General features: G+C 41.9%; 1 protein-coding gene across 1 annotated transcript; it reads right to left on the bottom strand.

Annotated features, from left to right (window-relative positions):
- Window positions 1–23,829: 23,829 nt before the first annotated feature.
- On the bottom strand, window positions 23,830–26,307 carry LOC136699804 (intelectin-like). The gene is made up of 7 exons (XM_066674805.1): window positions 26,213–26,307; window positions 25,916–26,071; window positions 25,547–25,794; window positions 24,736–24,894; window positions 24,492–24,612; window positions 24,273–24,376; window positions 23,830–24,057 (listed from the first exon to the last, which is right to left on the bottom strand). The coding sequence occupies exons 1-7, from the start codon at window positions 26,277–26,279 to the stop codon at window positions 23,911–23,913; spliced, it is 1,002 nt and encodes a 333-aa protein (XP_066530902.1). The 5' UTR covers window positions 26,280–26,307; the 3' UTR covers window positions 23,830–23,910.
- Between the last annotated feature and the right edge of the window lie 488 nt (window positions 26,308–26,795).

A 26,795-nucleotide genomic window follows, 5' to 3' on the forward strand; every position in this document is an offset into this window, starting at 1 on the left:
GAGGTATCTGAGGTGAGAATATGTTTTGAGGACCGTACATTGAGAAATATGTAAAAAAAAAAAAAAACAACAGAAAATGTCAAATATCTTTTAGTATTTCAACCTTAAGTGGTTACATATTTGAGTAGCCAATGGTCTTTAGGAGAGAAAACAACATATTGAATACGGTTATGTTACATAATTACTGGCTAAATGCAACTGAAAAAAAAAATGGAATAGTAAAATCCTGTATAGGTAGAGTCAATGAGGTTAATCAGGGGGTTGGGCAGAGGGTCTAAAATACACCTAGTTGCTTTAGAACCATTGATAAGCTTAGTTACAAAACTATCATCAACTGAGTGAAAAGTGGATAAGTTATTAACAACTGAGGGCTTTTTGAGATTCAAATGGGCAAGCAATAGTCAATAGACAATTTGAACAGCTGATGACCTCTTGCTTTCATTAACCTGAGCGCTGGAGTAAACCAGGGGTCAGGGTGACAAAGCTTGTGGAACTTGCTTTGAAGGAGAAGGGTGGCGTACGTGAACACGCGTGCAGCGGCCGCTCCTGAACCAAGCGGGTATTTGTTTGTTTAAATACGTTTAAAAATAGATTTTTTTTTTTTTATTTATAATATATGGAAGCAGGAACACCTGCAGTACATATATACCACCAGACACTGCTTCGATATCGCAAACAAGTAATATATAATATCAGTGATGACCTCCAGGAGACGCTGCGGATCCTCCGCTTGCTACGGAGGCCAGGCCCTGAAGCCTCGACGTTTCCTGATGCCGGTGGCTGCGGAAGGAGACGACGCAAGCGATGTGAGAGGAGACAGAAGCGGGGCAAGCGAGGGGGGATCCATGCTAGGCTAAGAGCTAACCCGAGCCGGCAGGCTATCCCTTCTCTCTTTCTCTCCAATGTCTGCTCGCTGGATAATAAACTGGACTATATCAAACTTCAGTGATCTGCACGGCGAGAATACAAAGACTGCTGTGTTTATGTTTTTATGGAGACATGGCTCAGCGTCAGGATTCCCAACGCCACCATTCAGCTAGATGGGCTTGAGCCGACAGAGACCCAGAGCTTTGCGGTAAGACTCGTGGTGGTGGTTTATGTGTCTATATAAACACTGAATGGTATAAGAACTCTGTACTGGTCTCTGCTTATTGTTCATCGTTAGTGGAGTTTGTGGCTGTGAGATGTAGACCTTTTTATTTACCTCGAGAATTCATCGCTGTTTACATTATCGCAGTTTATATTCCTCCTGATGCAAATACAAATCAAACACTGTGGGAATTATATGAAGCCATAAGCGATTTCCAAAACACACACCTGGATGGACTGTTTATTGTTGCTGGATCATGCGAATCTCAAGAAAGTGTTCCCTAAATTTCACCAGTATGTGAACTTTTATACGAGAGGAGTGAACATGCTGGATCTTGTTTACACAAACGTTCCAGACGCGTACAGGGCAGAGCCCCGCCCCCACCTCTGACACTCAGATCACATGTCTGTTATGCTAATTCCTGCATACAGACCCATTGTCAGGCGATCGAAACCTGTTCTGAAAGAGGTGAAAATCTGACCATCAGAAGCAATCTCTACTCTTCAGGACTGTTTCGAGTGTTCAAAGAGGCTGCAACTTACAACAACACAATCAACCTGGAGAAGTATGTATCATCAGTGACCAGCTACATATAGAAGTGCATCGATGATGTGACCATTTCCAAGACCATCACCATTCGCTCCAACCAGAAGCCGTGGATGAATGCAGAGGTGCGTGCGCTACTGAAGGCTAGAGATGTCGCTTTCAAATCAGGCGATAAGGTGGCCCTGAGAACAGTTAGGGCCAAACTCTCCCGAGCAATCAGAGAGGCAAAGCATGCACACAGTCAGATCATCCACAGCCACTTTCAGAGCAGTAGAGACACTCAGCGCATGTGGCAGGGCATCCAGAGCATCACTACAAGACTACACCGCCTGCTTATAACGGAGATGCTTCCCTACCAGACGTGCTGAACCATTTCTACGCACGGTTTGAGGCACAGAACAACGTAATGTCAAGAAAGTCCACCCCTTCTCCCAGCGACCAGGTGCTGTCTTTTACTGCAGCTAACGTGAGGAAAACTCTATGCAGAGTCGACCTGCGGAAAGCTGCTGGACCAGACAACATTCCTAGCAGAGTGCTCAAAGAATGTGCAGACCAGCTTGCTGATGTCTTCACTGATATCTTCAACATCTCTCTGAACAGCACCGTTGTTCCAACATGCTTCAAGAACACCTGCCTCATTGACTATCGTCCCGTTGCATTCACACCTGTCATCACAAAGTGCTTTGAGAGGCTCGTCATGAGGCACATCAATCAATCAAATTTTATTTATATAGCGCTTTTCACAACAAAAAGTCGTCACAAAGCAGCTTTACAGAGATCTGGGTCCAAGCCTCCTATGAGCAAGCCAGGGGCAACAGTGGCAAGGAAAAACTCCCTCAGCACATGAGGAAGAAACCTTGGAAGGAACCAAGACTCATACGGGGAACCCATCCTCCTCGGGTCAACACCGGAGAAACAACAGAGAAGAGAAGTAAAAGTGAAATGATGACCGATGAAGGGGTTATAGTAATATAAATGTAGTATATTAGTGATGATGGAGAAGCAGAAATGAAAATGGTGAGGATGATGATATTAGTGATGTATGAGTCTGATGAAGGAGGAGGTGATCAGGGATTCTGTGTGAGTTAAAATTAGGTGCAGAGTTAATCTGAGATAAAACAGCATGGCCAAGCATGATAGTGTAGATGAGACAAGGACAGGATCTTGTACAGGACACGGGCTGTATCAGGGCAACACCTGGAGAGCAGCAGGACATCTCAAAGCATGAGAGAGAGACAGGAGAAAGAAAACCAGACAAAGGGAACAAATACAAATACAGAGGTTAGTAGGGTCATGGTAAAGAACAGGCAAATTTGTCCTGCGAAAAAAGCTTCCACTGGTCAGGCAAGAGAACCCAGCGACAGACAGCGTGTTGGCGGTTACTACAAAGCTAACTAAGAATGCTGTAGCTATGGTGATATGACAGGGTTAATACAGAACAGTGATAATATGAAAACCAGCCCGAACACCAATATAGAAGGAGTAACCTTAAAGTGAGTGATTAACCAAAAGCTTGTTTGAAAAGGTAGGTTTTTAATCTAGATTTAAAGATTGAGAGTGTGTCTGAGCCCCGAACAGTAACCGGAGGCTATTCCAGAGTTGAGGAGCTTTGTGAGAAAAGGCTCTTCCTCCTGCTGTGTTTTTCTTAATGCGAGGAACAAAGAGTAGATGGGCATCCTGTGAACGAAGTGTACGTGACGGGCGATAAGGTATGAGAAGTTCAGATACTGCGGGCCTAAACCATTTAAAGATTTATAAGCTAAGAGGAGTATTTTATAGTCAATGCAATATTTTACAGGCAGCCAGTGTAGGGACGAGAGAACTGAGGTGATATGTTTGAATTTTCTAGCTCTAGTGAGCACCCTGGCTGCTGCATTTTGAACTAACTGAAGCTTGTGTAACGCTTTGCACGAGCTCCCTGCCAGGAGCGCATTGCAGTAGTCTAGACGTGAAGTTATAAAAGCATGCACTAGTTTCTCTGCATCTTTTAATGATAAAATATGCTGAATTTTGGCAATATTGCGTAGGTGGAAGAAGGCGGTTTTGACTGTATTGGATATGTGGCATCAAATGTGAGAGTCGAATCAAAGGCTACCCCCAAGCATATTTTTAATTTTAATTTTTTTATTCATTTTATAATATATTATAAAATAATATAATAATAAATTATAATATAAATAAAAATAAAAAAATAAAATATAATAATATTATAATATTTTATTCATTTTAATGATGGCATTGTGGCATTGTGTTTTACTGTTGAATTATCAAGGTTAATAGCAGCATTTCTGAGTGAATGTATCTGAGTATCTGTACCTAGTAACAAGACCTCAGTTTTATCAGAATTTAACATGAGAAAATTTTGCATCATCCAGTCTTTAATTTCAGTTAGACATTCTGTTATTTTACGTAGACAAGCAACATCATTGGGTTTGGCTGATATATACAGTTGATACATACATCAAGACCCTACTTCCCCCCACACTGGACCCTCTACAGTTCGCGTATCGTCCTAACCGTTCAACGGACGATGCCATATCAACCACACTCCACCTGGCACTCACCCACCTGGACAAAAAAGACACATATGCCCGAATGCTGTTCATAGACTTCAGCTCAGCATTCAACACCATCATTCCTCAGCACCTGATCGGGAAGCTGAATATACTGGGCCTTAACACTTATCTCTGCAACTGGATCCTCGACTTCGACTGGGAGATCTCAGTCAGTCCGGATCAGTAGGAACACCTCCAGCACCATCACACTGAACACTGGAGCCCCTCAGGGCTGTGTACTCGGTCCACTGCTGTTCACACTGCTGACCCAGGACTGTGCAGTGATGCACAGCTCAAATCATATCATCAAGGCCGCTAATGGCATGACTGTGGTGGGTCTCATCAGTAAGAATGACGAGTCAGAATACAGAGAGGAGGTGCAGCGGCTAAATTAGTGGTGTGAAGTCAACAACCTGTCTCTGAACGTGGACAAAACCAAAGAGATGGTTGTAGACCTCAGAAAAACAAGGGGTGAGCACTCACCGCTAAACATCGACAACTCTGCTGTGGAGATTGTCAAGAATACCAAATTCCTTGGTGTTCACCTAGCGGATGATCTCACCTGGTCCACTAACACCAGTAACATCAGAAAGAAAGCCCAGCAATGCCTCTACTTTCTGTGAAGGCTGAAGAAGGTTCATCTCCCACCTCCTATCCTCACCACTTTTTACAGAGGAGTCATCGAGAGCATCATGACCAGCTGCATCATTGTCTGGTTTGGGAACTGCACTGTGGCAGTGTCTTGTATTGCATTGTATTGTATTGTATGGATATTGTTTTGTATTTTCTTAGCCATGTACTTTGCACTTTAATGTGTATGCACTATTTTATGTTTGTACTAGCTTTGCACTAGTGGCACTTTAATGTTGTGTATTGTTTTATGTAGCACCTTGGTCCTGGAGGAACGCTATTTCGTTTCACTGTGTACTGTAAACACTGTATACTGCTGAAATGGCAATAAACTTCTTGAACTTGAAGTCACAGTACATGTTTGAATAGGGGCATACTGGTTAAGTGCAATTGAAATGGTATTAGTGTAATAATTTACCAGGGCCACAGGTGTTTTTAATGACTGTGGGGTGGGATACTTGTTGAGGGTGTTCATAAAAGCTGTGGGACAGACCTTTCTATTATTCCTATATGTGATACTACGAGGAGTGTGAATCCTCTTAGAGTGAAAATACAGCAATAAATAAAATAACACAGCTGCATGATCAGAAATATGAAAATCAGGAATGTGCAGGTTGGAAGGTGGAACACGGAGTAGTGCAAACAATGTCATGGATATGTCCCCCCACCCACACCACCACCACAATCATTATATACTTGTGACACCATTGCATTATTTATCTTTCTGTAAAGTATACAAATTAAAAAAATTCACACTCATATACATATGATTGATATATTGTACTATTAATATTCTACTGATGGTGGAGCTGATGGTTCATTAGGTTAATTGAACTCAAGACTTATTTTACTGAGATCATTATGACAGGCCTAGCTCTGCAGGAGGTGTTCTAACATTATCCTGTCAATCTTTTCAGGATTCAGCATCTGGAAGACTGAGGATATTGATAAAGCTACTCGAGTCAAACCACAGCACAATACAAGTCTCCGGGTAGCAGGATCAGAGTCTTTCAGTGAGAAGATCATTCTGTTAGAAATTAGTGCCTCAGTGAAACTCAGCTTCTTCTGTGGGCTGATAAAGGCTGGAGGTTCTGCCCATTATCTGAAGAGCAATACCTCCTCCACTCGTCAGTGCAGTGTCACCTTGCGCTACCATAAGTCTACAGAGTATAAAGAGCTCAGAATATCTCAGCTAGACTCTCCAAATGCTGAGATATTGGAAAAGACAGACGCTACACATGTTGTGGTTGGGGTGCTCTATGGGGCTGACGCAATCATGGAATTCCAACAAACAGCCAGCAATGCTTCGGATAAGAAGGAAATCCAAGGAAACCTAAATGTGATGATCAAAAACATCCCCTCATTGGAGATCAGTGGGGATGGAAGTCTTAAAATGGATGATGATTACAAGAAGAAGGTGCAGAACTTCAGCTGCAGATTTTTTGGAGATTTTGATCTAAAAGAGAACCCTTCTACATTTGAGGAAGCTGTGAAGGTGTACAAAGAGCTGCCCACCCTGTTGGGGGAGAAGGGAGAGAAGGCTGTGCCTGTGAAGGTCAGGTTGTACCCACTGAGCAGGTTTAACAACACAGAGTCCAAATTAAAGACAATGATCTCAGAAGCACTGGTTTCTGAGGTGGAGAAGGTGATGGATGATTTCCAACAAGCTGAGATGAGAACCAATGACCTACTGGAGAAGAGCAAGGGGATAAAGGCTGCAGACGTTGTCAACAAACTAGAGCAGTTCCAGAGCAGTCTGAAAGTTTTCACTGTTGAGTTTCTGAAGAAAATGGCAGCTTTGATTCCAGAAATCAGAGGGGGAACTTTGAAGGAAACGACCCTGAAAGATCTCATGATGTCCCTGAATAAATCTAGCTTCAGTGGAAGAGAAATGAAGCAGTGGCTGGATGGAAAGGATACTGAGATTGATGTTGTGATGAAGTACATCATTAAGATACAAGATTACACAATTAAACCTCCAGGACCTGAGCTTGACTCATTCCTCATGGACCCAGATGTTACTGATGCATTTGTGTTCAGCTTCACCTCTCTGAAGTATGAGGAACCATACCTCAAAAAAATCTCACAGGCAGCTGAGAACTTCAGGAATGGTTCCACCAGTGGCCCAGCTGAACAAGATACAACAGTGGAAGTTCCCTGGTACAAGAATGAGAGTGTCAAAGAGGTCCTGGATTCCACACTCAGAATGTACATCACCAATAACCCCAGCAAGAAAGTGATCAGTTTTATTTCAGACCCAGAGCACCCAGGAGCTTCAATCCGCTGGTATAAAGAGGCAGCCCTCAAGGATCCACATGTAACAGGAAACTTGTTGAATATATGTAAGTTTTTTTTATTATCTATTACCATTAATGGACAATTATTGCAACAATTTGCCACTTTTTGAGGTGTGTTTTCAGAGGCAAATCTTTTTGGAATCATCTATAAATCATTTGATGGTATTAAGTCAAGAGTCCTTGGGAAGGCACTAAGTAAATATAAGAGTCAATCCATCCATTAGTGAATCCATAAATCAATCAATAAGATATAAGATCCTCTTACCACTTTACTCCTCTGGATCAGCTCTGGATCAGCTTCGGCCAGACTCCAGCCAAGCTCTGTCTGTTTAACAGGTCTCAAACTTGTGTGTAATGTTTTAACTATATTTTAAAGTTCATTTCAAAGTGAAGCTCCTGGTAAAAAGAAAATATAAAACTCTCCTAAATTAATATATAAACAAATAAATAACGGGGCTTCTGACTACTTTTTTCTCTGAATGAAGTGAACACACTTACCAAGCACTTTACTGAATATGAAATCAATACTTTCCCAACTAGGTTTGAAAATATGAACTCAATTTCCCAGCAAGACCTTAACCTGAGAATGTAGTATTAACATCATCAAAAATAAACACATGTGAATCATCAGTCATTAATTAAATGTAAGGTTTATTCCACAACATGAACAAACAGAGCCAGAGATTTCCATTTGCAGTTCACTGTATAAATCCTCCACTGATCAAAACAAACTTGGACAGTTAGACTTGTGTTACTTTATTACGGTGCATCGGTTCTTCTTTTGTAAGCAGCCTTATGAAGACTGCTAACTATCTTCTTTTTAGATGTAAACACATCCATATAATCACTGACTGAGCAGTGCTGCTGGAGTTTTTAAACCCTGTGTCCACTCTCTGTCCACTCTGAGACACTCCTCCCCCGTTGGTCCACCTTGTAGATGTAAAGTCAGAGACAGTTGCTCATCTGTTGCTGCAGTTTGTGTTGGTCATCCTCTACCACTATGTTGGTGTCACTGCAGCACTGAGAATGATCCACTCCCAAATCATCTGCTCTGTGGGGGTCCCGACCTTTGAAGAACAGGGTTAAAGGGGGCAAGAACTATGCAGAGCAACACATGGATCACAGTCTGTAACTGTAAAACTACAAAGTGCTCCTGTGTGGAAAATAGAGCAGCTAAAATGGGTGGTAATTCCCACTATTAGTTATGGTCATAATATTCTGCTCTGACTGTGTATATTTTACACATATTTACGTACATTTGATATGTTTTTGTGTGTTCAGACCATAATTACAGTACACCTCTAACCCCCTCAGTGTAATTAGAACTGTTCTTAATGTGAATTGGTTGGTGCTACTTAGCCGGCGACATGGCATTAAAGTGCCGGTAGGTGTGGAGTGTTCGTTGGAGGAGTGTGGCTTGGCGGTGGGGGCGATGGTGGGGTATAACTCCATCCAGTCCGCCTCCAGAAATAAAAGTGTTTACTCCAGAAAGGGAATGAGCCTGTTTTTAAACGGCCTGCTAACAGAGCCACATCCAGCCAGATGGCCAACAAATCCAAAGCGCACAAAGGTTTGGGGTCCCCAGTTCTGTCCCAGTCTGGCAGGAGTGATTCTGAGGGGTTTTCTGTGTCTGGATCCGATTGTGAGTCCTCTGATTCCTCTGTGGTTTCACAGAAAGTGAGTGTATCAGAGGTCTACAGTTCGGAGAAGGTCCGCAGATTTCTCACAGAAACTAAAAGTAACCGTCATGTCCGTGTGGAAGAATAGTTCCCAAATCTAGAGAGGTTCATTCAAACAGCGAAAGGTCTAATGATAAGTCAAGAGGAGGGTGGAATAGGGGAGCCAGGAATTCACAGACTGAAAAAAAAATGGTTCTAAAAGTTCGTAACCAGATAGAACACGCTGATGACCTCCATAAAGACTGAACTGCTCTCTTCCATGACCCATAGACTGATCAGGTGTTTACATTTTTTTTTTATATTTGTGTGATTTAAACATTTCATCACTAAATGTGGATGGTGCGAGGGATGCGAGGAAGAGAGCAGCTCTGTATGAGCTGTTGGACCTCAAAAGGGTGAGCATGGCTCTAATCCAAGAGATGCACAGTGATAGGGGGAATGAGGCAGACTGGCAGAGGGGCGGTAGGTTAGTGATGGGGCACGGGGCTTATAACTGCGCTGGTGTAGCTGTGATGTTCTCCAAGTGTTGTTTTTTACCCCAGTTTCTTAAATCTGAAGAAGTGGTTGAGGGGCAACTTTTAAAGGTTACAGTGAAATTTGAACACGTTTATTTGATATTTATTTTTGTGTATGCACCTGCAAATCAGAGAGAGTGCTGTGTCTTTTTGGAAAAGCTCTCTAAAACAATAGCTGATTGTGACTTAGACCATTATCTTGTGTTGGGGGGAGATTTTAATTGTACTGCCAGTGATTTTGACAGGAATCATATAGAACCCAATCCCACATCTAGACGTGTTTTATCTGATTTTATTGAGAAATACGATCTGGTTGTTGTGTGGCGCTATAAATATGCGTCCGCTAGGCTGTACACTTGGACATGCACATGGGATGTGGTTGTTTCAATGGCAAGGATGGATAGGTTTTACTGTTTGAAACATCATTCACAGGTTTTTAGGAACTGCAGTATTGTGCCAGTGGGGTTTACTGATCATAGTAAGGTGATGGGGGGTGTTTTTATTAGTTCTGTTAAATCTAAAAGTGCTTACTGGCATTGGAATACTACTCTTATGAATGATTTTAATTTTAAGGTTTGTTTTAAGTTTTTTTGGGACACTTGGAGGCAGAAAAGGTAATTTTGACTCACTGCAGCAGTAGTGGGACATTGGCAAAATCCGTATCCAGCAGCTCTGTAAGCAGTACACTCTCGGTATCACAAAGAGCATTTTTCAAACTCCTGATGAACTTCAAAATGACATACTGTACTTCCAACAATTGGTCGACTCAAAGGGGGAGCCGTGTGATATCCAAACACTCCGTGACAGAAAATCAGCCTGAGCAGAATTGCTGGGTGTCAAGGCGCTGGGAGCATTGATCAGATCTCGGTTTCAGTACATCTCTGGAGATGGATGCTCCTGGCGGTAGGACTGTATTTCTTCAGTTTGGAGAACAAAGTAGGTTCATCCACTGCCTCCGTTCGATTGATGGTCGGGAACTGGCGAACCCAGCAGGGGTCAGACTGTACAGTTCTACTCTGAGCTGTACTCCAGCGAGTTGGAGGAGGACACATCAGTGTCTCTGAGTTTCTATGAAGGGTTGCCCCAGGTGTCACCAGAGCAGAACATGCCTCTGGAAGGGGAAAGAAGACTCCTGGCATTGACGGCCTGCCAGTAGAATTTTGCAAGGCTTTCTGGGATGTGGTAGGGGGGGCCTCCTCGAGGTGCTGAGTGACAGTTTGGTCAGAGGACAGCTGCCACTGAACTATAGGAGAGCGGTCCTCATGCTTATATGAGCCTGATGTGTACTGATTATAAGATCCTCTCCAAAGTGCTGGCTAACTGTCTGAAGGAGGTGATGGGGCAGGTCATACATGCGGATCAGGCTTACTGTGTTCCTGGTAGATCTACTTTTGATAATATTTATATGGTCAGATATATACTGGAGATGTCTGGATCTGAGGACTCTTTGGGTTGAACATGTGTACTTGTGGAACACTTTTGAAGCTTTTGGGTTCTCGCGTGGTTTTATTTCAGTTCTGACAGTGCTCTACAAAGATATTAAGAGTGAGAGGGGGATCAGGCAAGGATGTGCCTTGTCAGGTATGCTATATTCTACAGCTATTGAGCCGCTGCTTCACAGGCTCAGAAAGTGCCTAGGAGGAGTGACATCCCTCGGTTTTACCTGGCCGCTTATGCAGATGATGTTGTGGTGGGAGTCACTGGAGACCATTATGTTAATGTTTAAGTGATGTTATTCAGGATTTTAAATCTGTCTCCTCTGCAAAGATCAACTGGGGAAAAAGCCTGGGTCTGCTGGTGGGAGACTGGAGGGCCGGCTTTGCTAGGGGGAAACAGAAGAATTGGGAGGGTCTTTTACAAACAGTTACAACAAGGCTGGACAAGTAGAGGTGGGTCTTGCCCAGCATGTAATTTAGGGGAAGGACACTAATTGTTAATAACTTAATTGCATCTTCGGGCCATTCTTAAGCTTCCAGAGGGTCTTTTAACTGCTGCTCAAGCTTTTTTTGTAGATTTTATTTAGGACAAGTCGCACTGGGTCAAGAGAAGTGTTTTATATTTACAGTGGGGTGAAGGGGGACAGGGGGTTAATCGACCTCCACAGTAGAAAAGAGACTTTTAGACTTCAGTTTCTACAAAAGCTTTTATATGGCCCCATACACGCTCTGTGGAGGCATGTGGCTTGGTTTTTTTATGCTGGGTAGGTGGGTTGGGTGTGGAAGAAACAGTATTTTTTTTATTAAACCCAGGTGACTTGTTTTATAAATGGACTTCCTGTTTTTTACGCCAGTGTTTTTAAACCGTGGAGATTGTGCAGAGAAGCAGACTTCTGACTCGCTGTACTGGTTTCTGCAGGAGCCTGTCATTCATGGGGCTCGGCTGTCACTCACGGATGGAGGGACCTGCAGCATGTCTGAGCAACTGAAGAGGTCTGGTCACCCTAGAACACCTGCTTGGTGTGGTGGGAAAGGACCTAAATAATCAAGTTGAGCTATTGAAAAGACTGGGAGTCACTTCCCAGATGCTCCAAAGGGTCCAAAAGGAACTCACTGAGGAGGTTTGGACCCTGCTGCATGGATGGACTCTTGACCAGATCGGCCCAGTAGACAGAGATCCCTTCCCAGTTTTGTGGATCAGCCCCAACAGTGAGTCAGAGAGCCCCCTGTTGAACATGGATGGACTGAGGGGGTTACAGTTGGACAGTGTTCCTGCTAAAATTCTGTACAGGGGGTGTGTGAAAACCATACATCAGGCCAAGCTGGTAGGCCAGGTCGACACCCCCTAGAGAGCACATTTTGGTCTCACCAGTGACATGAGGGCAGCCTGGAGGTCTTTATACAAACCACCACTGACCAAATCTGCTGGGGACTTGCAGTGGAGAGTACTGCATGGAGTTATGGCAGTTCATGCCTTTGTTTCTATTATAAGTCCAGCAGTACCCTCAGAGTGTCCAAACTTTCTATTCCTGGACGTTTTTCAGAAATCCAAACAGGTGAGCTACCAGCGTAATTGAGGAGTGGACCCAAGTGCCAAGCAGTAAGGGAGGGGAACAGAAGAGAAAAAAAAAAAGAATAAAAAGAAAAAAGGTATAGTAACGGGTGGAAAAAGTAAAACGGGTGGAAAAAAACAATACTCTGCACAAACCCACCCGTTTTCGGGAAAAGTTTGAGCGGGAAGGGGAAAACAAAGGATGCCAAGGGAGATTGGCTACCTCAAGAACCACTGAGGTTTGGTGAGTAAGTCCCAACTGAAAAATACAAAAGTAGTAGGAGAAGGAGAGCGAGACAAACAGCCTTCTAATAAAACAGAGAAAAAGGGGAGGGTGAGACCTCTCAGCCTTCTGAGAAAAAAAAAAAAGGAAAGAAGGGGAGGGCGAGACCTCTCAGCCTTCTGAGAAAACAGAGTAAAGATGAGCAGCCAGATACCAAAATTACCAGTTAGACTCTCTCATACATGTAGTACCAAAGAACGAGCAACTCGGGCTGCTTCTAGTAAACCCTTATAGACCTGTTACCAGGTGCGTGGTGCATGGCTGATTGGCTGTCTGCCGCTGCCCTCTGGTGGCTGGAGTGGGGTTGACACCCGTGTCAACCCTGACAGTTTTTCATTGTTTTACTCAGTGTTTTAGACTGGCAGGGCTATTTGATATTTTGACAGACCTTTTCTTGATGTTTGGTGAAAGTTTTAATCTTCATGTGTTTATTTTTGGTTTTTCTTATCGCCAGAAACACAAGAAAAAGTGTCAGCTGCTGAATTTTATCATAGGTCAAGCAAAATCTGCCATTTATTTTAGTCGAAATAAGATGGTGGACTCTGGGGTTTCTTGTGATGTTTGTGAGATTTTTAAAGATTAATAAAATCACGCATGAAACCTCCTAAAGTGGAGGTTTTGTTTTATAAACAGATGTGTAATTTTAATGGGTTTGAGGAGGTATGGGGCTGCTCCATAGAAAATGGGATTTTATCTTGTACTGATGTTTTAAAGTAAACATTGTATATGTTGCTTGAGTGATTGATAATAAAGGTTAGTTCAAATCTCAATTTCTCTCTCTCTGTCTCTCTTACTCTCTCTCTCTCTCTCTCTCTCTCTCTCTCTCTCACTCTCAAATTTTTTTTCAGTTCATCTTGACTTTATTGGCATGACAGTTTCAGTAACAATGTTGCCAAAGCACATAAACAAAATTAAACTGAACATATATATTGTATATATTTGGAAAAAATCAAATACATAATTGACCCATTATTTAAGCAAATTATCATTAATTACTATAAAAAAATATATACAAATGCAATGAATAGATAAAATCAATAACAATAATAGTAATAATAATAATGAAAATCAGACAATCAATCAATCAGTTTGAGAAAAAAAAGATCATATATTATTGAATAAACAAAATAAGACATTCATTAAGTGTACAATAATCAGTAAGTGTTTACATTTTTATTTATAGTGTTTGGGGTGGGGGATCAGTAGTGTGTGGGTGTTGGTGGAGTGTGTTTAGGGGGTTATTAATGTGTGTGTGGGGGGGGGTATTACTGTGTTGGGGGGCGGAGTGTATGTGTGGGGGGGTATTACTGTGTGGGTGCGGAGGGGAGTGTGTGTGTGGCGGGGGAGAGGTATCACTGTGTGGGTGATTTCAGAATGCTAGGGGTAGTGTGTGATGAGTGGTGCTCACTGTCTCTCAGGTGGTGGCATGTTGCCACATATTTGGCGGCGAGAGGTCCTTCTCCGAGGGAGATCTGTAATAATTCTGATTGGGTCAGAGTCTCCAGGATTGGCTGGAGGTTTTTAAGTTTTTGTTAGACATTTTCTCGAATGATTGTGAATTTTGGGCAGTGGAGGAGAAAGTGCAGCTCTGTCTCGACCTCACCGCTCTCACAATGACCACACACTCTCCTCTCTCTGGGCCAGGACTTCTTATACTTGCCCTTCTCCACGGCCAGGCTGTGGTCACTGAGCCTGTACTTGGTCAAGATCTGTCTCTGCTGTGGATCTCTGACGGAGAAGAGATACTTGTTACGAACCACTCGCGCTCCAGCTCACCTGAGTATTAATTAGTTACACCTGCTATTAATTAGTTACACCTGCTCCTCATAAGCCACACCCCAGTGGCAGCGTTTAAGTTTCCTCTCTGCTCTCTCTTCCTTGCGAAGTATTGCCCCTTTCATGCGTTTAACTAAACTTACTAATTTTCCTCTCTGTCTTCTGGTATTTCGACCTCTGCTTTTCCCCTCAGGACCCGTCATTCACCTAGCCCCTCGGATAATCTCTGGACTCTGCTTTCCTGGTGTGACCCACGCTTTCCCTGACTACGCTTACAGGAATAAACCCATCTGGACCGTACACGTCTCTATGCTCCACTTAATACTCTTTAAAAATAAAACTCCTGCGATTGGATCCTTGAGTTTCTCTGTTTTTCTTTGGACGTTACAATACTCAGGCAATTCATACGGTGTATTTAGGGTCCAATAGCTCTCTAATCTAGACTGGCTTCTGGTGTCATTGTCCCAGTGTTCTACATAGGCTGATTGACTGTGTTTAATAATTTGATTCAGTCTGCTTGGACTGTGGTCAGCGGTGCTGGGCTGAGGCTGTGGTGTGTTAGGGGTCAGTGTGATTGGACTGTGGTCAGCGGTGCTAGACTGAGTCTGTGATGTGTTAGGGGTCAGTGTGACTGGACTGTGGTCAGAGGTGCTGGGCTGAGGCTGAGGTGTGTTAGGGGTCAGTGTGATTGGACTGTCGTCAGCGGTGCTGGGCTGAGGCTGTGGTGTGTTAGGGCTCAGTATGATTGGACTGTGGTCAGCGGTGCCTGACTGAGGCTGTGTTGTGTTAGGGGTAAGTGTGATTGGACTGTCGTCAGCGGTGCTGGGCTGAGGCTGTGGTGTGTTAGGGGTAAGTGTGATTGGAATGTGGTCAGCAGTACAGGACTGAGGCTGAGCTGACAGAGGGGACCGGGTTTGGGGCTGAGCTGTTGGGTTCTCAGTGCTTCGTGCTACAGTGTGTGTGAGTTACTAGATTTTAGATGTAGCCAGAACTTTAGAGCTCTATTCTGAATTGGGATGATCAACAGAAATCTGCCTAATTCAGCCCTGCACGCATTTGTGGGTGTTTTTTCTCTGAACTTTTAAAATATTTCTGCAGAATTCTGCATGCAGGGCCTCTGTGGGATGCTTTTCCCATCGAGTGTAGTCGAGTTTATTGAGTGGACCCCAGACCTCACTTCCATACTGCGCTAGTCACACTATCAAACATTTTGGTAGTTTGTTAGTTAGTTGGGAGGTCTATTTTGAGAAATTTATTTCTGATTTCCTTTAGTGCATTCACTCCCTGATCAAAGCTCCCTGAGGCGCTGATGATCAGGCCCAGGTAGGTGTAGTGTAGAGAGTGCTCTAGGGCGGTGTTTCTTAGAGTGAACAGGTGTCTGTTTCTCTGAGACCTGGCTTTCTTCAGGAAGATTACAATTTTAGTTTTGTCCAAATTGACTGTCAGGGCCCAGTTCTGACAGAACTGCTCCAGCAGGTCCAGCTTCTGCTGTAGCCCACACTCAGTGGGGGACAGCAGCACCAGGTCATCTGCGTAGAGCAGGAATTTAACTTCCGTGTTGTTGAGAGTGAGTCCAAGTCCGAGTGAGAGTTGGACTCAAGCTGCAGCCCTGTCCCACCCCACGCCCCTGAGTGAAGTATTCTGATCTTTTGTCGCCCAATTTCACTGCACACTTGTTTAGGTAAATGGATTTAATGATGTCATAAACTTTACCCCCTACACCACATTTCAGAATCTGATAGAACAATCAGCTATGCCAAATACATTCAAATGCTTTTTTTAAAGTCAACAAAACATGCAAATATTTTTCTGTTATTGTGTTGGTGGCTGTGCTGGTCAATGAAGGTGTGTAGGGTGTAAATGTGGTCAGTCGTGCGATGATTTAATAGAAAGCCAATCTGATTCTTACTCAGGACGCTATACTTGGTAAGGAAGGCCTGTATCCGGGCGTTAATGATACAACAGAACACCTTCCCCAGGTTACTGCTTACACACACGGCCCGGTAGTTGTTGGGGCCATATTTGTCTCTACTCTTGTAGATCGGGGAAATAAGCCCCCTGTTCCAGGACTCAGGGAAACAGCCAGCTTGAAGAACCAGGTTAAAGAGTTTCAGTAAGGCTCTGCGCAGATCAGGGGAGCTGTTCTTCAGCATCTCAGTCTTGATGCTGTCAAGGTCACAGGCTTTCTTGGATTTTAGATTTTGAAGAGCCTCTGTCAATTCTTTTGGGGTAATTTGGTAATCGAGTGGGTTTTGATTATTTTTGATTGCCAATTCGGAATGTTTTAAATTATCATGGATTTTTTGTTGGTGGGGGTTGAGATTTTTGTCTTTAAATAGACTTTCAAAGTATATTTTGAAACTGGTTTTGATTAAGAGAATCTTCAATTTCTGTCAGGATTTTATTATAATGCTGTTGTTTTTTCAGATATATAGTTTTCTTATATTTTTTGAGTGTTTCATGATATGTTTGGTGTTCTCCCCGTGTCCGAGTGGGTTTCCTCCCACAGTCCAAAAACACACGTTGGTAGGTGGATTGGCGACTCAAAAGTGTCCGTAGGTGTGAGTGAATGTGTCTGTGTTGCCCTGTGAAGGACTGGCGCCCCCTCCAGGGTGTATTCCTGCCTTGCGCCCAATGATTCCAGGTAGGCTCTGGACCCACCGCGACCCTGAACTGGATAAGCGCTTACAGATAATGAATGAATGAATGATATGTTTGTCTTAGTTCAGGTTTTTGGGGTTCTCTGTGTTTTTTTTTATCAGATTGATGTCAAAGTTCTTTTCTTATAATTTCACATTCTTCATCAAACCAGTTTTCTTTCTGGGGTTTTTCCTGCAAGGGGCTGTTTTAGTCAGGTTTGTTGTAAATATTATCTATTAGATTTACTGCCAGATTAATATAACTTTGGTTAGTCTGGAACTCTGTTGTTTGGTATGTGTTAATAAGGTTAGTGATTTCTGCAGAACTAGTTGCAGTGAAGAATTCAGACGCACTGTTTGGAGTCCACTTGTAAACAGGATTATTGTGGATCAGTTTGCTGGACTCTTCAGGTTTTTAGGAACACATTAATTTGGCAGTGGTCTGATAATGGTAGCTGTGGTCTGACAGTGAAGGCACCAATGGAGGAGGGGTCTATGTTAGTAATGGCGTAGTCAACTACACTAGCCCCAAGAGCTGAGCAGTAAGTGAACCTACCTAAGGAGTCACCTCGTATCTGACCGTTAAGCATGTACAGGCCCAGGCTTCAACACAACTGCACCAGCTCCTTACCGTTCTTGTTGACCACAGGGTCAGGGTTGATGTGTGTTGTTACTGTGGGGGTCAGGTATGGGGAGGCCTTGAATATGTGATTATTTCCATTGCTATCTATAATATCGAGTTTTGATCCAGTCCTGGCATTAAAGTCTCCACACAGCAGCACATTGCCCTGAGCCTGGAAATGACTGCTTTCTGTGTGGAGGTTGTTGAAGGACTCACTGTTATAGTAGGGGGATTCTGCAGGGGGTGTGTACACTGCACATATGTAAAGGTCCCTTTCAGTGTTAATAATTTCTTTCTTTAACTTTAGCCAAATATACGTGTGAGTTGTTTTTTGATTATAGATAGATGGGATACTAGGCTCTCCTTAAACCAGACAAAGTCTCGGCCATGTTTTAGATGTGAGTGTTTAAAGGAAGGTGGTGAGTATCTGCATCTGTTCGACACCAGGTTTCAAGAAGTATAATTATGTCCTGATTGTTGATTGCCTTAAGAAACTCTGCAATAGAAGTTTTGCTTCCAAGGAGCGAAGATTAAAGACCCTGGATATTCCAGGAGCTTATAGAAAGAGATTTCATCAGTTTTAGTTTGTTGGTTTAAAAGGTAAGTATAGTGAGAAGAGTATGTGTTTTATTTATGGAGAAAACAACAGTAAGGTAAGCATGAAATTTATGTATTATAAATTTGTTATTAATGAGAATAAATTAATAACATTTTTATTAATAACAATTGTATTGAATTATTATCAGATTCTATATTAATTCACTGAACATTATTTCAAATTGAAGCAAACTAAAATTTTATCAAAAACCATCAAAAATATTTACAATCACATTAGGATGTATAGGTAGAGGGGTTACTTATATCAGTATTTTACAAATAAGTTGGAGCAATTGTCGTATTTCACCAATGTCTGAGATGTCTGGGTGTTTTCTGCCTTGGACCACCTCTGAGTATGTGAGTGTTTGTGGGGGTGAATGATATCAGTTGGTAATACTGTCAGTCCTCTGCTCATGTGTGTTTGAGATGGACGGGGGTCTGCTGGGCCAGGCTCTGCTAGGCGGTGTTCTGCTAGGCGGTGTTCTGCTGGGCGGTGTTCTGCTGGGTGTGGCTCTGCTGGGTGGGGCTCTGTTAGGCGGGGCTCTGCTGGGCGGGGCGTAGTGATGATATGGCAGCATTCTGCCCCCTTGGAAAATCCCCACCCATTTACAAAGTGTTGCCATTTTCAAACTATTAGCAAAGATTTTGATTCCCTCTAAATCAAGATGTACACGATCGTACAGGTGGTCATCAGTCAGAGTCGGGTGGGCAGCCACTCTGACATTTGGGATAGTGACACAGAGTTTGATGTTCTGGTTGATGCTGTTGATGAAGTCTGCAGAAACATCCTTTCTAGGGAGCAGTGTGGAAATTGTAATGACTGCTTCTGGAAATTCTCTAAGGGCTTTCTCTGCTACCTTTTTTAGGGAGTCTGCCACGCTTTCTCTTTTTTTTTCGCAGGTCATTTGTACCAGTGTGAATAATGATGTTCTGGGGGTCATGCAACATGGACTCACAAAGGAGCTTCACTGGACTGTCTGTAGTCAGACACCAGACCTTTACTACTCTGTGAGTGGGAAACAGCTTTCTGTGGTGCAGGAATTTACCATTGGAATCAATGATAACTGCTTTCTTGGGGGGCAGTGCTAGTGTGGGTCTCTCTGTGATTCTCTCCTGTGAGAGCTTGGGATTGGTAGGCTCTGGGACTGATGCGCTGTGGCTGGCTGGGGATGGTGGGCAGAGTGGCTGTGAGGCTGGTAGGTTGGAGTAGGCCAGGTCAGGTGGGCTGTCTGTCTGGGGGGGTAGGGTGCTGGGGCTGGCTTGGGCGAGGTGAGTGGCTGGCTGGGGGGCCGGTGGACTGGGGTTATAGTTGACTTGTTCTGCTGGGCCGGCTGCCTGAGGGTCTATTGCTGGTTTGAGCTGGAGGCTGACCTATCTGTGGAGCTGGAGGTGTGCTTTCTGGTTGTAAGCCTGGTGATAGGCTGTGGGGCTGTAATGGCTCTGCTGTGATTGGGCAGGCTAGGTGTAGGTTACTGATCAGAGTGTTCTTCTGTTCTAGTTGGTTTTTTATTGTGTTTTATTGTGCTTTTTCCAGGAAATTGTTTTGTTCTTTTAGTTCAGTCAGGTGCGTTTGCAGGTTTGTTATTTTTGTTCTGTTTTCCTCTTTAAACTTTTTCAGCTCATCTCTCAGTTGCTGGATCCAGTCATTTTCTTGTAGTTTGTTTTCCTTAAAGTCTATGATTTCCATTTCCAACAGGGAGAGGCACTCCTGGATGCACTGCACAGACACTGAAGCTGTGGGTGTGTGTGTGTGGTGGCGGCTGCGCGTGGGGTCGGGGGAGGGGCGAGGGCAGCTCTGGGTGTGTGTGTAGTGGTGGCTGCGCGTGGGGACGGGTGAGGGCAACTCTGGTTGTGTGTGGTGGCGGCGGCCGCGCTCTATATGAGCAATTTGGGAATAAAGTCATAATTTAAAAAGAACATATTTCAGTAAAAATTGTGTAAGTATTGTGGCAGTACCATGCTCCCTTCAAATGTGTTTTTTTTTATCGTGTGTGTGTGGAAAGAGGTTTTGAGTCTGTTCTGTCAGTCTATCAAAACAAACAGTGTAAAGGTGGTGACCAATGAACAGAATTTTTAAAAATAACATTAGACTCATCTTTCACCCTTGCACATCAGTTACAGACATGGTTCATTTTAGAGTAGAGAGCCATTTAAGGATCAGTCTGTAATACTGACAGCAAGAGTTTAAAATGTGAATGAGTTCAGGAACTTTGGATCATATAATGGCAAAAAGAATGTGTCATAGTCAATCTATTTACACATCGTTGCAGTAAAACCAATACCTACACAAGTGAAAGGCAAGGAAGTGAACAAGCCACCACTGTTCTACGTGTGTTTACCTGCTTGATATTTGGCTTTCCATTTCCACCTTCAGTGCTTCACAAGACAAGGCTGATGTTATCTTCCTTAGTAATTTTTGCCTTTTCCTTGTCATTCCAAAATGTCATTTTAGCAGGCAGATCCTTGTTCACAGTTGTCAAATTCAAACATTTGGTTCCACCAAAAATGGGTCATTTTAAGGAGCTGGTGTTATTTACCAGCTTTTTATTCGACTAAAAAGCTTTAAACAGGCGACCGTGCGAGATTGAAGTTAACTTTTGAAACACTGCTCTTATTCCTCACATTCTTTATTTAAAACACACAAACCACTGAGTTTACACATTTTATCCTGCTGTGATTCCTCACTTTATTCATTTAAACACTCTAACCACAGCATTTACACAATTTAATCTGCAAATATTCCTCACTTTCTTCATTTAAAACACACAAACCACTGATTTTATTTCTGTTATACATACATACATGTCTGTAATACATAAGTCTTACAGTCTTGCCAATACCTAGCCAGTATTCCCTCTCAGGTCGGGGCACCAGTCCATCGCAGGGCATCGTACATTCACAAATTGTTTTATTTATATGTTTTCCACATTAGGTAATCAGACATGTGCACTCTGTGGAAAAAGATGGACACTTTTTGGTGTAAAGTGTTACTACTTCTCCACTGATAAACTGAACTGGATGATGAGTCGGGATTACTGCACTGAGAAAGGAGGACGCCTGGTTATAATCACCAGCAAAGAGGAACATGTGAGTCTGAAAGTGTACCGTTTACTTGTCATTGCTTTCCATTTTGAAACTCAATGATATTTTTATATAGGCCTGAATATTTATTGTAATATTACCAGCTTCAACTCACTCCCTGGTGATGGTACAGCCACCCATAATCAGGATCATGCTAGCTTCATCAATAAAACACAAGCAAAAAGTTGTAGGTGTTCTCAAAGTGGACTGAGCTCCAATTACACTGCCCTAGCAGCAGTTTGAACAGATGCTATTTCTCAGAGAAAGCTTGTGCTAGTCTTCCCCCACTACAGTGTTTGTACCATCATGTGACCAGGGGAGACCTTGTGAATAGAGCTGGCAATGACTAAATCTTGGGTGAAACAAACAACAAATAAATATTCACTTATGCTGTGAAATATGAATATGATGCTAATAGCTAAAATTAATATATCAGCAATGTATTAATATGATCTCCAACATTCTGCATCAGAATTTTGTTTCGTCACGTGCTCGAGAGACTCACTGGATGGGTCTGAATGATTTGGAGACAGAGGGAAAGTGGATGTGGGTGAATAAAAAGTCCCTCGCTGACACGGGAATAACGTGAGAGCCATGTTCACTCACACACTTCATATAAAGCTTTGGGGTTTGGGGTAATCCATGTCTCGCAATGCAATGCTAACTTTATTAAGAAGACTTTTAGAAAAAGTTTTTCTTTCCCTGCAGATTCTGGTATAAGCCAGAGAGTGGCTCTGGTGAACCTGATAACTGGAAAGTGGTGGATTCTTCAGGAGAGAACTGTGCAGCTCTGGGAGATGAAAATGGAAATATAGACAAATGGTTTGATGCTTCATGCCAAAAAATGAGAAAATATATCTGTGAAAAGTAAAATGGCTCTCATTTGGGAAATGGAGATTATTATAACTGTTGTAGAATTAAAGACAGTTATATTGTAATTAAAGGACATATATTGTGAAAAAATATCTGGTTCAGTGTATGTGCACATTAATTTGGAGACCTGGAGCGACTACCCACCCCTAAACAGTGAATAAATATCAACCAGTGAGTATTGTGTGCTGCCTAAGTCAGAAAACATGAAAAAATCACTTGTTTTGATTTAGTTCTTGGGTAGAGTGCAGACATTTTATTTTGACCTCCACTTTAAGTAAATGACCACTTCATTGAAACTGTCACATTAAAAAAATACCACATTAAAAAGTCTCCCATTATGTTTTGCAGGCCACTTTTAAAAATTCCACAATTATAATAATAATTAATTTTAATAATTTATTTCATTAATAAAAATTAAATACATTCCCACTGAGTCCCTGCGATTATGAAAACTGACAAGTGGTTGAGCACGTGCTACTCACCTCCTTCAGCTGGGCGTAGTACATAGGGATGAGGAGGAAAGGCTGCTTCTGTCCTGGTAAAGGGCAGAGGCAGGGACCAGCTCATTTAGTCTGAACAACTGATAAATCTGCGTTGCCTGCGTTGATTAAACATTGGCTAAAAGAAAAGTGAAATTTAAACACTTTTTTAAATTGTTGAGATGTGGAAAAAAAAATGTTACACTTTGGACTAAACAGGACTAATGTCCAGCAGCGCACTCAGGCTAAACCCACTTTTCTTCCTGAAAAACTGTTACATTCTCTCTCCTGTCTTTGCTACCTTTCTTTTGCTACCTTACTTTTCTTTGCACTGCACGCACCTGCTCAGTTCACACCCGACGAAAGGGTGGGCTGAAACATTTCATGCAGTCAGAGGGCGAGAAACAAATCCAATGAAATTTTAAGACAAAAGAGTAAAGGAGTTTTAACACTTTAAATAAATTATTATATGAATGATGACAGTTTAATAGTTTAATAATTTATAAAAAAAAGTTTATATATATTTTTAGGGCCCCTCCTGCTCACAGGCCATTAGAATCATCCTAAATCAGAGGGTGTTGCACAGCAGCAATAAACAGAAGTAAGAAGATGGCACAGCCTACAGATGACCTCCAAGCATTTGTGCTGTTGTTACAGACAAGTCTGTAGCTTGTCAAAGAAATGTGTTGCTATGAGGCAATTACCCCTAGACCCTACTGGTTAAAGACTAGTGACTGATTGATATCATTGAGTTCCTTTATCTCCTTTTCCTGCCTTTTTGTTTGGGAAGCTCTTTCTTGCTTTTGATTTCATTTAGCTCAGTAATTTTGGGCTGTTCAGTTTTCCCCTGGGATTTATCCATTTTTTTCACTCTTTCTGGCTCTTCCCTCTATTTACTTTTAAGCATAAACATACAGAAATATAAATAGATATAAATATATTTGTAAATGTTTAAGTAAATGAAGAACAATATATGTAGAAATAGATTCATTTCCAGACCTGTTTTTGGGACCTAAAATATGCATCTGACTAGGATATCTAAAGTTTTTAAATGGCTTTTGCTGTCAGCAGTCACCAATACAGTTCAATCTAATCAGAGTAATCTGCATACGTTTCCACAACCCATTGGCATAACTACTTTAGATGAATATACATATAACAAAAGAGAACACATGCCTTTATAAAGCTGTTTATTGGTAAACTTTTGTAAAAAATTTTTTACATTTTAAGATTGCATTACCATTCCAAATAAGAACACTTTCAACGGTAAAAGATTAGTACTGATGCCTCTATTATTTCCTTGGATGCACGTTTTCCACTGTCTTTTCCATCCCCATCAAAACCAGTAAAATCCCCACACTGACGAGGAGTGTCTTCTGGGAAGTGCCCCCCTCCACCTATACAATACTGAAAAAAACACAGAATCAGATTACAGAAAGCTTTGAGGGATGGTTAACCAGACAGGGATTAAGCCTAGTCCTAGACTTCACAGCATTTTGAATGGTGATTTTTCTATTAAATGGAGGATGTAGTCCAGGACTAAGCTTAATCTCTATCTGGGTATCCAATCCATTAAAATCGTAATTTAAATTAGCCTCTGCTTTAGAACAACGAATGCATACATATTCAGTATGGCATCCTGTTGGTTTAATCCCAGAGCACATTGCCATAGCTGCCTTCTCCTCATTGAACACTCTGAAGGTGACAAAGCCAGGCTCAAACTGGTCTGATGAAAAGACAAATATAAATGCATTGTAAAAATATATATTAACACATAATTTTGAACAATCGTGCTTTTAGTGCATCATTACATACCTACTACAAAAGCAAATATTAGATACCTCTTACAGATGGTCCATAGAAGTTCTTTGTTGTTTCACTGTCCCCAGTATCATAGATTACTGGACTGCTAGGCCCAAAATCTTTGGTACACTCTCCTATGCCAAATCTGAGCGGTTTTTCCTTAAATGACAAGAATATTAATATTTAGTAAAACTCAAGTATAGTTCATTAAAATACACACACACACACACACACACACACACACATATATATATATATATATATATATATATACACCTTTACCTGGAATAAGTGATAGAGATTTCCACAACTCTTGTTAAGAATCTTGCTTTCAGTGTGATATCGTAGAATAGATTTACTGGTCCAATTTTGTAGTTGAACACCATTAGGGACATGCCACACTGCTATATCTTCTGCACTGATGTCATAGTAACCAGGATTCTGTGAGGCAAAAATAATGTGCTGAGGTAAGAGTCAAGCTGCACAATAAATCTAAATAAATTAGCAGTACTCAAAAAAATTAAGGCAATCAGTTGACCCTCCATCCCAGGACTCTGGAGCTATGTGTCAGTGAACACCTAGAATACCTGTTACATCACTGCCCCTTGCACTGAAATAAACACATGAACCTGTCCACATTCTCTAAAAGCAGTGAACCCCAGACCATCCACCATTTTGGCTGAAAATTACTGCACTGGTTGTCTGTGACTTCGGACGTCATGCTGCATAAACTCATAACATTTTAGTTCAGTTACATCTCTCATATCCAGCTATTTTTACTTACAGGACTCTGCTAAATCAAAATTTTACAGTTTCAAACTCAAAAAGAAATAATTGTTAAAAAATAATTGTTAAATTGAGTGCAACTTTTAATATATTTGAATTTAGTATCACTTAATTACTTTGAACATTGGGGTTTACAGTGTGTGAAAACACACAACCTATATTTTTAAGAGCATGGACCCAAAATTTTGAGTAAATGGCAACATCAATAAATAACAACCAAAAGCTGCCATAAACGCAATTGATACTAATTGATACTAAAGAGCTTAAACTTATTGCGAAGGTGAATTTCCGGGCTTAATTAAGTTACCTTGTAATCATCACTAGTAGCACCCTCTACGGTGCCAAATGTTGCAGTGTTAGTCCAGGTTCCATCACCATCTGGTCGTTTGGGGTCACTGCCCTGCTGGCTTGACCAGCGATCACCTAAAGTACACTTTCCATCCAGGTTGTTCTCATGCACACTGGCCACCAGGGTCCAGCCGCCCCCAGCAGTGGTCATATCACAGTATGTCTGGTATACCAAGCCATTTGCTGTTGTCAGGAAGTATATGCCGTCTGAAGAAAATATTTGAGGTCTGTGTTAAACAGTCGAGTTTTCCAGATACACATCCATAACGTAAACACAAAATCTAAACTAAATCTTTTAATTAAAAGGTCAAGAAAAGGAAGAACTCACCTTTATTAGCTCCAAATTTGTCTTTGATATCCCGGCAGCTATGACTGATACTTCTCAGCCTGGCATGATACTTACCAAGCTCTGGGTTTATATAAGTGTTATTTACATGTATGGGCTTAACAGTGACCACTTCAGCCGTAACATGCAATGGTCCTGCTATAAATAACATAATATAGCATAATATTAACATATAATACCATAATATTAACATATAACAAGAAATGTATTTAGTATCAGTTTGATTTATAAAAATAAAACCCCTGAATAATATATCATTCTCATGTTAACACCACTTACTAAAGCATAAAAATCTATGATGTAAAGGAAGAAGTAGATATATCAACAAGAAACCTCCACTCCACATTGTGTCGTGTGGATAGCAGCTCCAATAACTAAGGCTTTGTAATCAATCCACACACTCAGTTTACTTTATATAAGCTATTTGATTTTACCCTTTGATCAGGAACTTCTTTACTTACTCAATATTCAAGTTTAATCATTAAACACAGAGTAAATCATAATTTGTTTATTCAGGCAGTCTCAATATGGGTGAGGTAAAGTGGGACAAAACGTTTACGTAACTCCTTATGGACATTGAAATGAACACTCGTTCATTCACTGTCTGTAAGCCCTTATCCAGTTCAGGGTCGCGGTGGGTCTGTAGCCTACCCAGAATCACTGTGCACAAGGTGGGAACACACCTGGGGCGCCAGTCCTTCACAGGGTGACACAAACTCACACAGTCACTCACACATTCACTCATACACTCACACATTCACTCACACACTTTTAGAGTTCAGATATGGTTTACAACTTACTGCAGGTCATGAACCCTTAAGCCTTCCATTGCAAGTGACTTATTTCAATAACATTCGTCCCT

The sequence above is a fragment of the Hoplias malabaricus genome, chromosome 6 (assembly GCF_029633855.1).
Source record: "Hoplias malabaricus isolate fHopMal1 chromosome 6, fHopMal1.hap1, whole genome shotgun sequence".
NCBI classification, from domain to species: Eukaryota; Metazoa; Chordata; class Actinopteri; order Characiformes; family Erythrinidae; genus Hoplias; species Hoplias malabaricus.

Bases quoted from the DNA above. Each gene is read 5' to 3' on its own strand.
- LOC136699804 (XM_066674805.1), bottom strand. From the start codon at position 26,279: ATGTGGAGTGGAGGTTTCTTGTTGATATATCTACTTCTTCCTTTACAT. The intron at 24,895-25,546 runs GTAACTTAATTA...TTTGCCTCACAG, and splicing joins CTACTAGTGATGATTACAAG to AATCCTGGTTACTATGACAT. The intron at 24,058-24,272 runs GTATGCATTCGT...TGTTTTTTTCAG, and splicing joins CAGGATGCCATACTGAATAT to TATTGTATAGGTGGAGGGGG.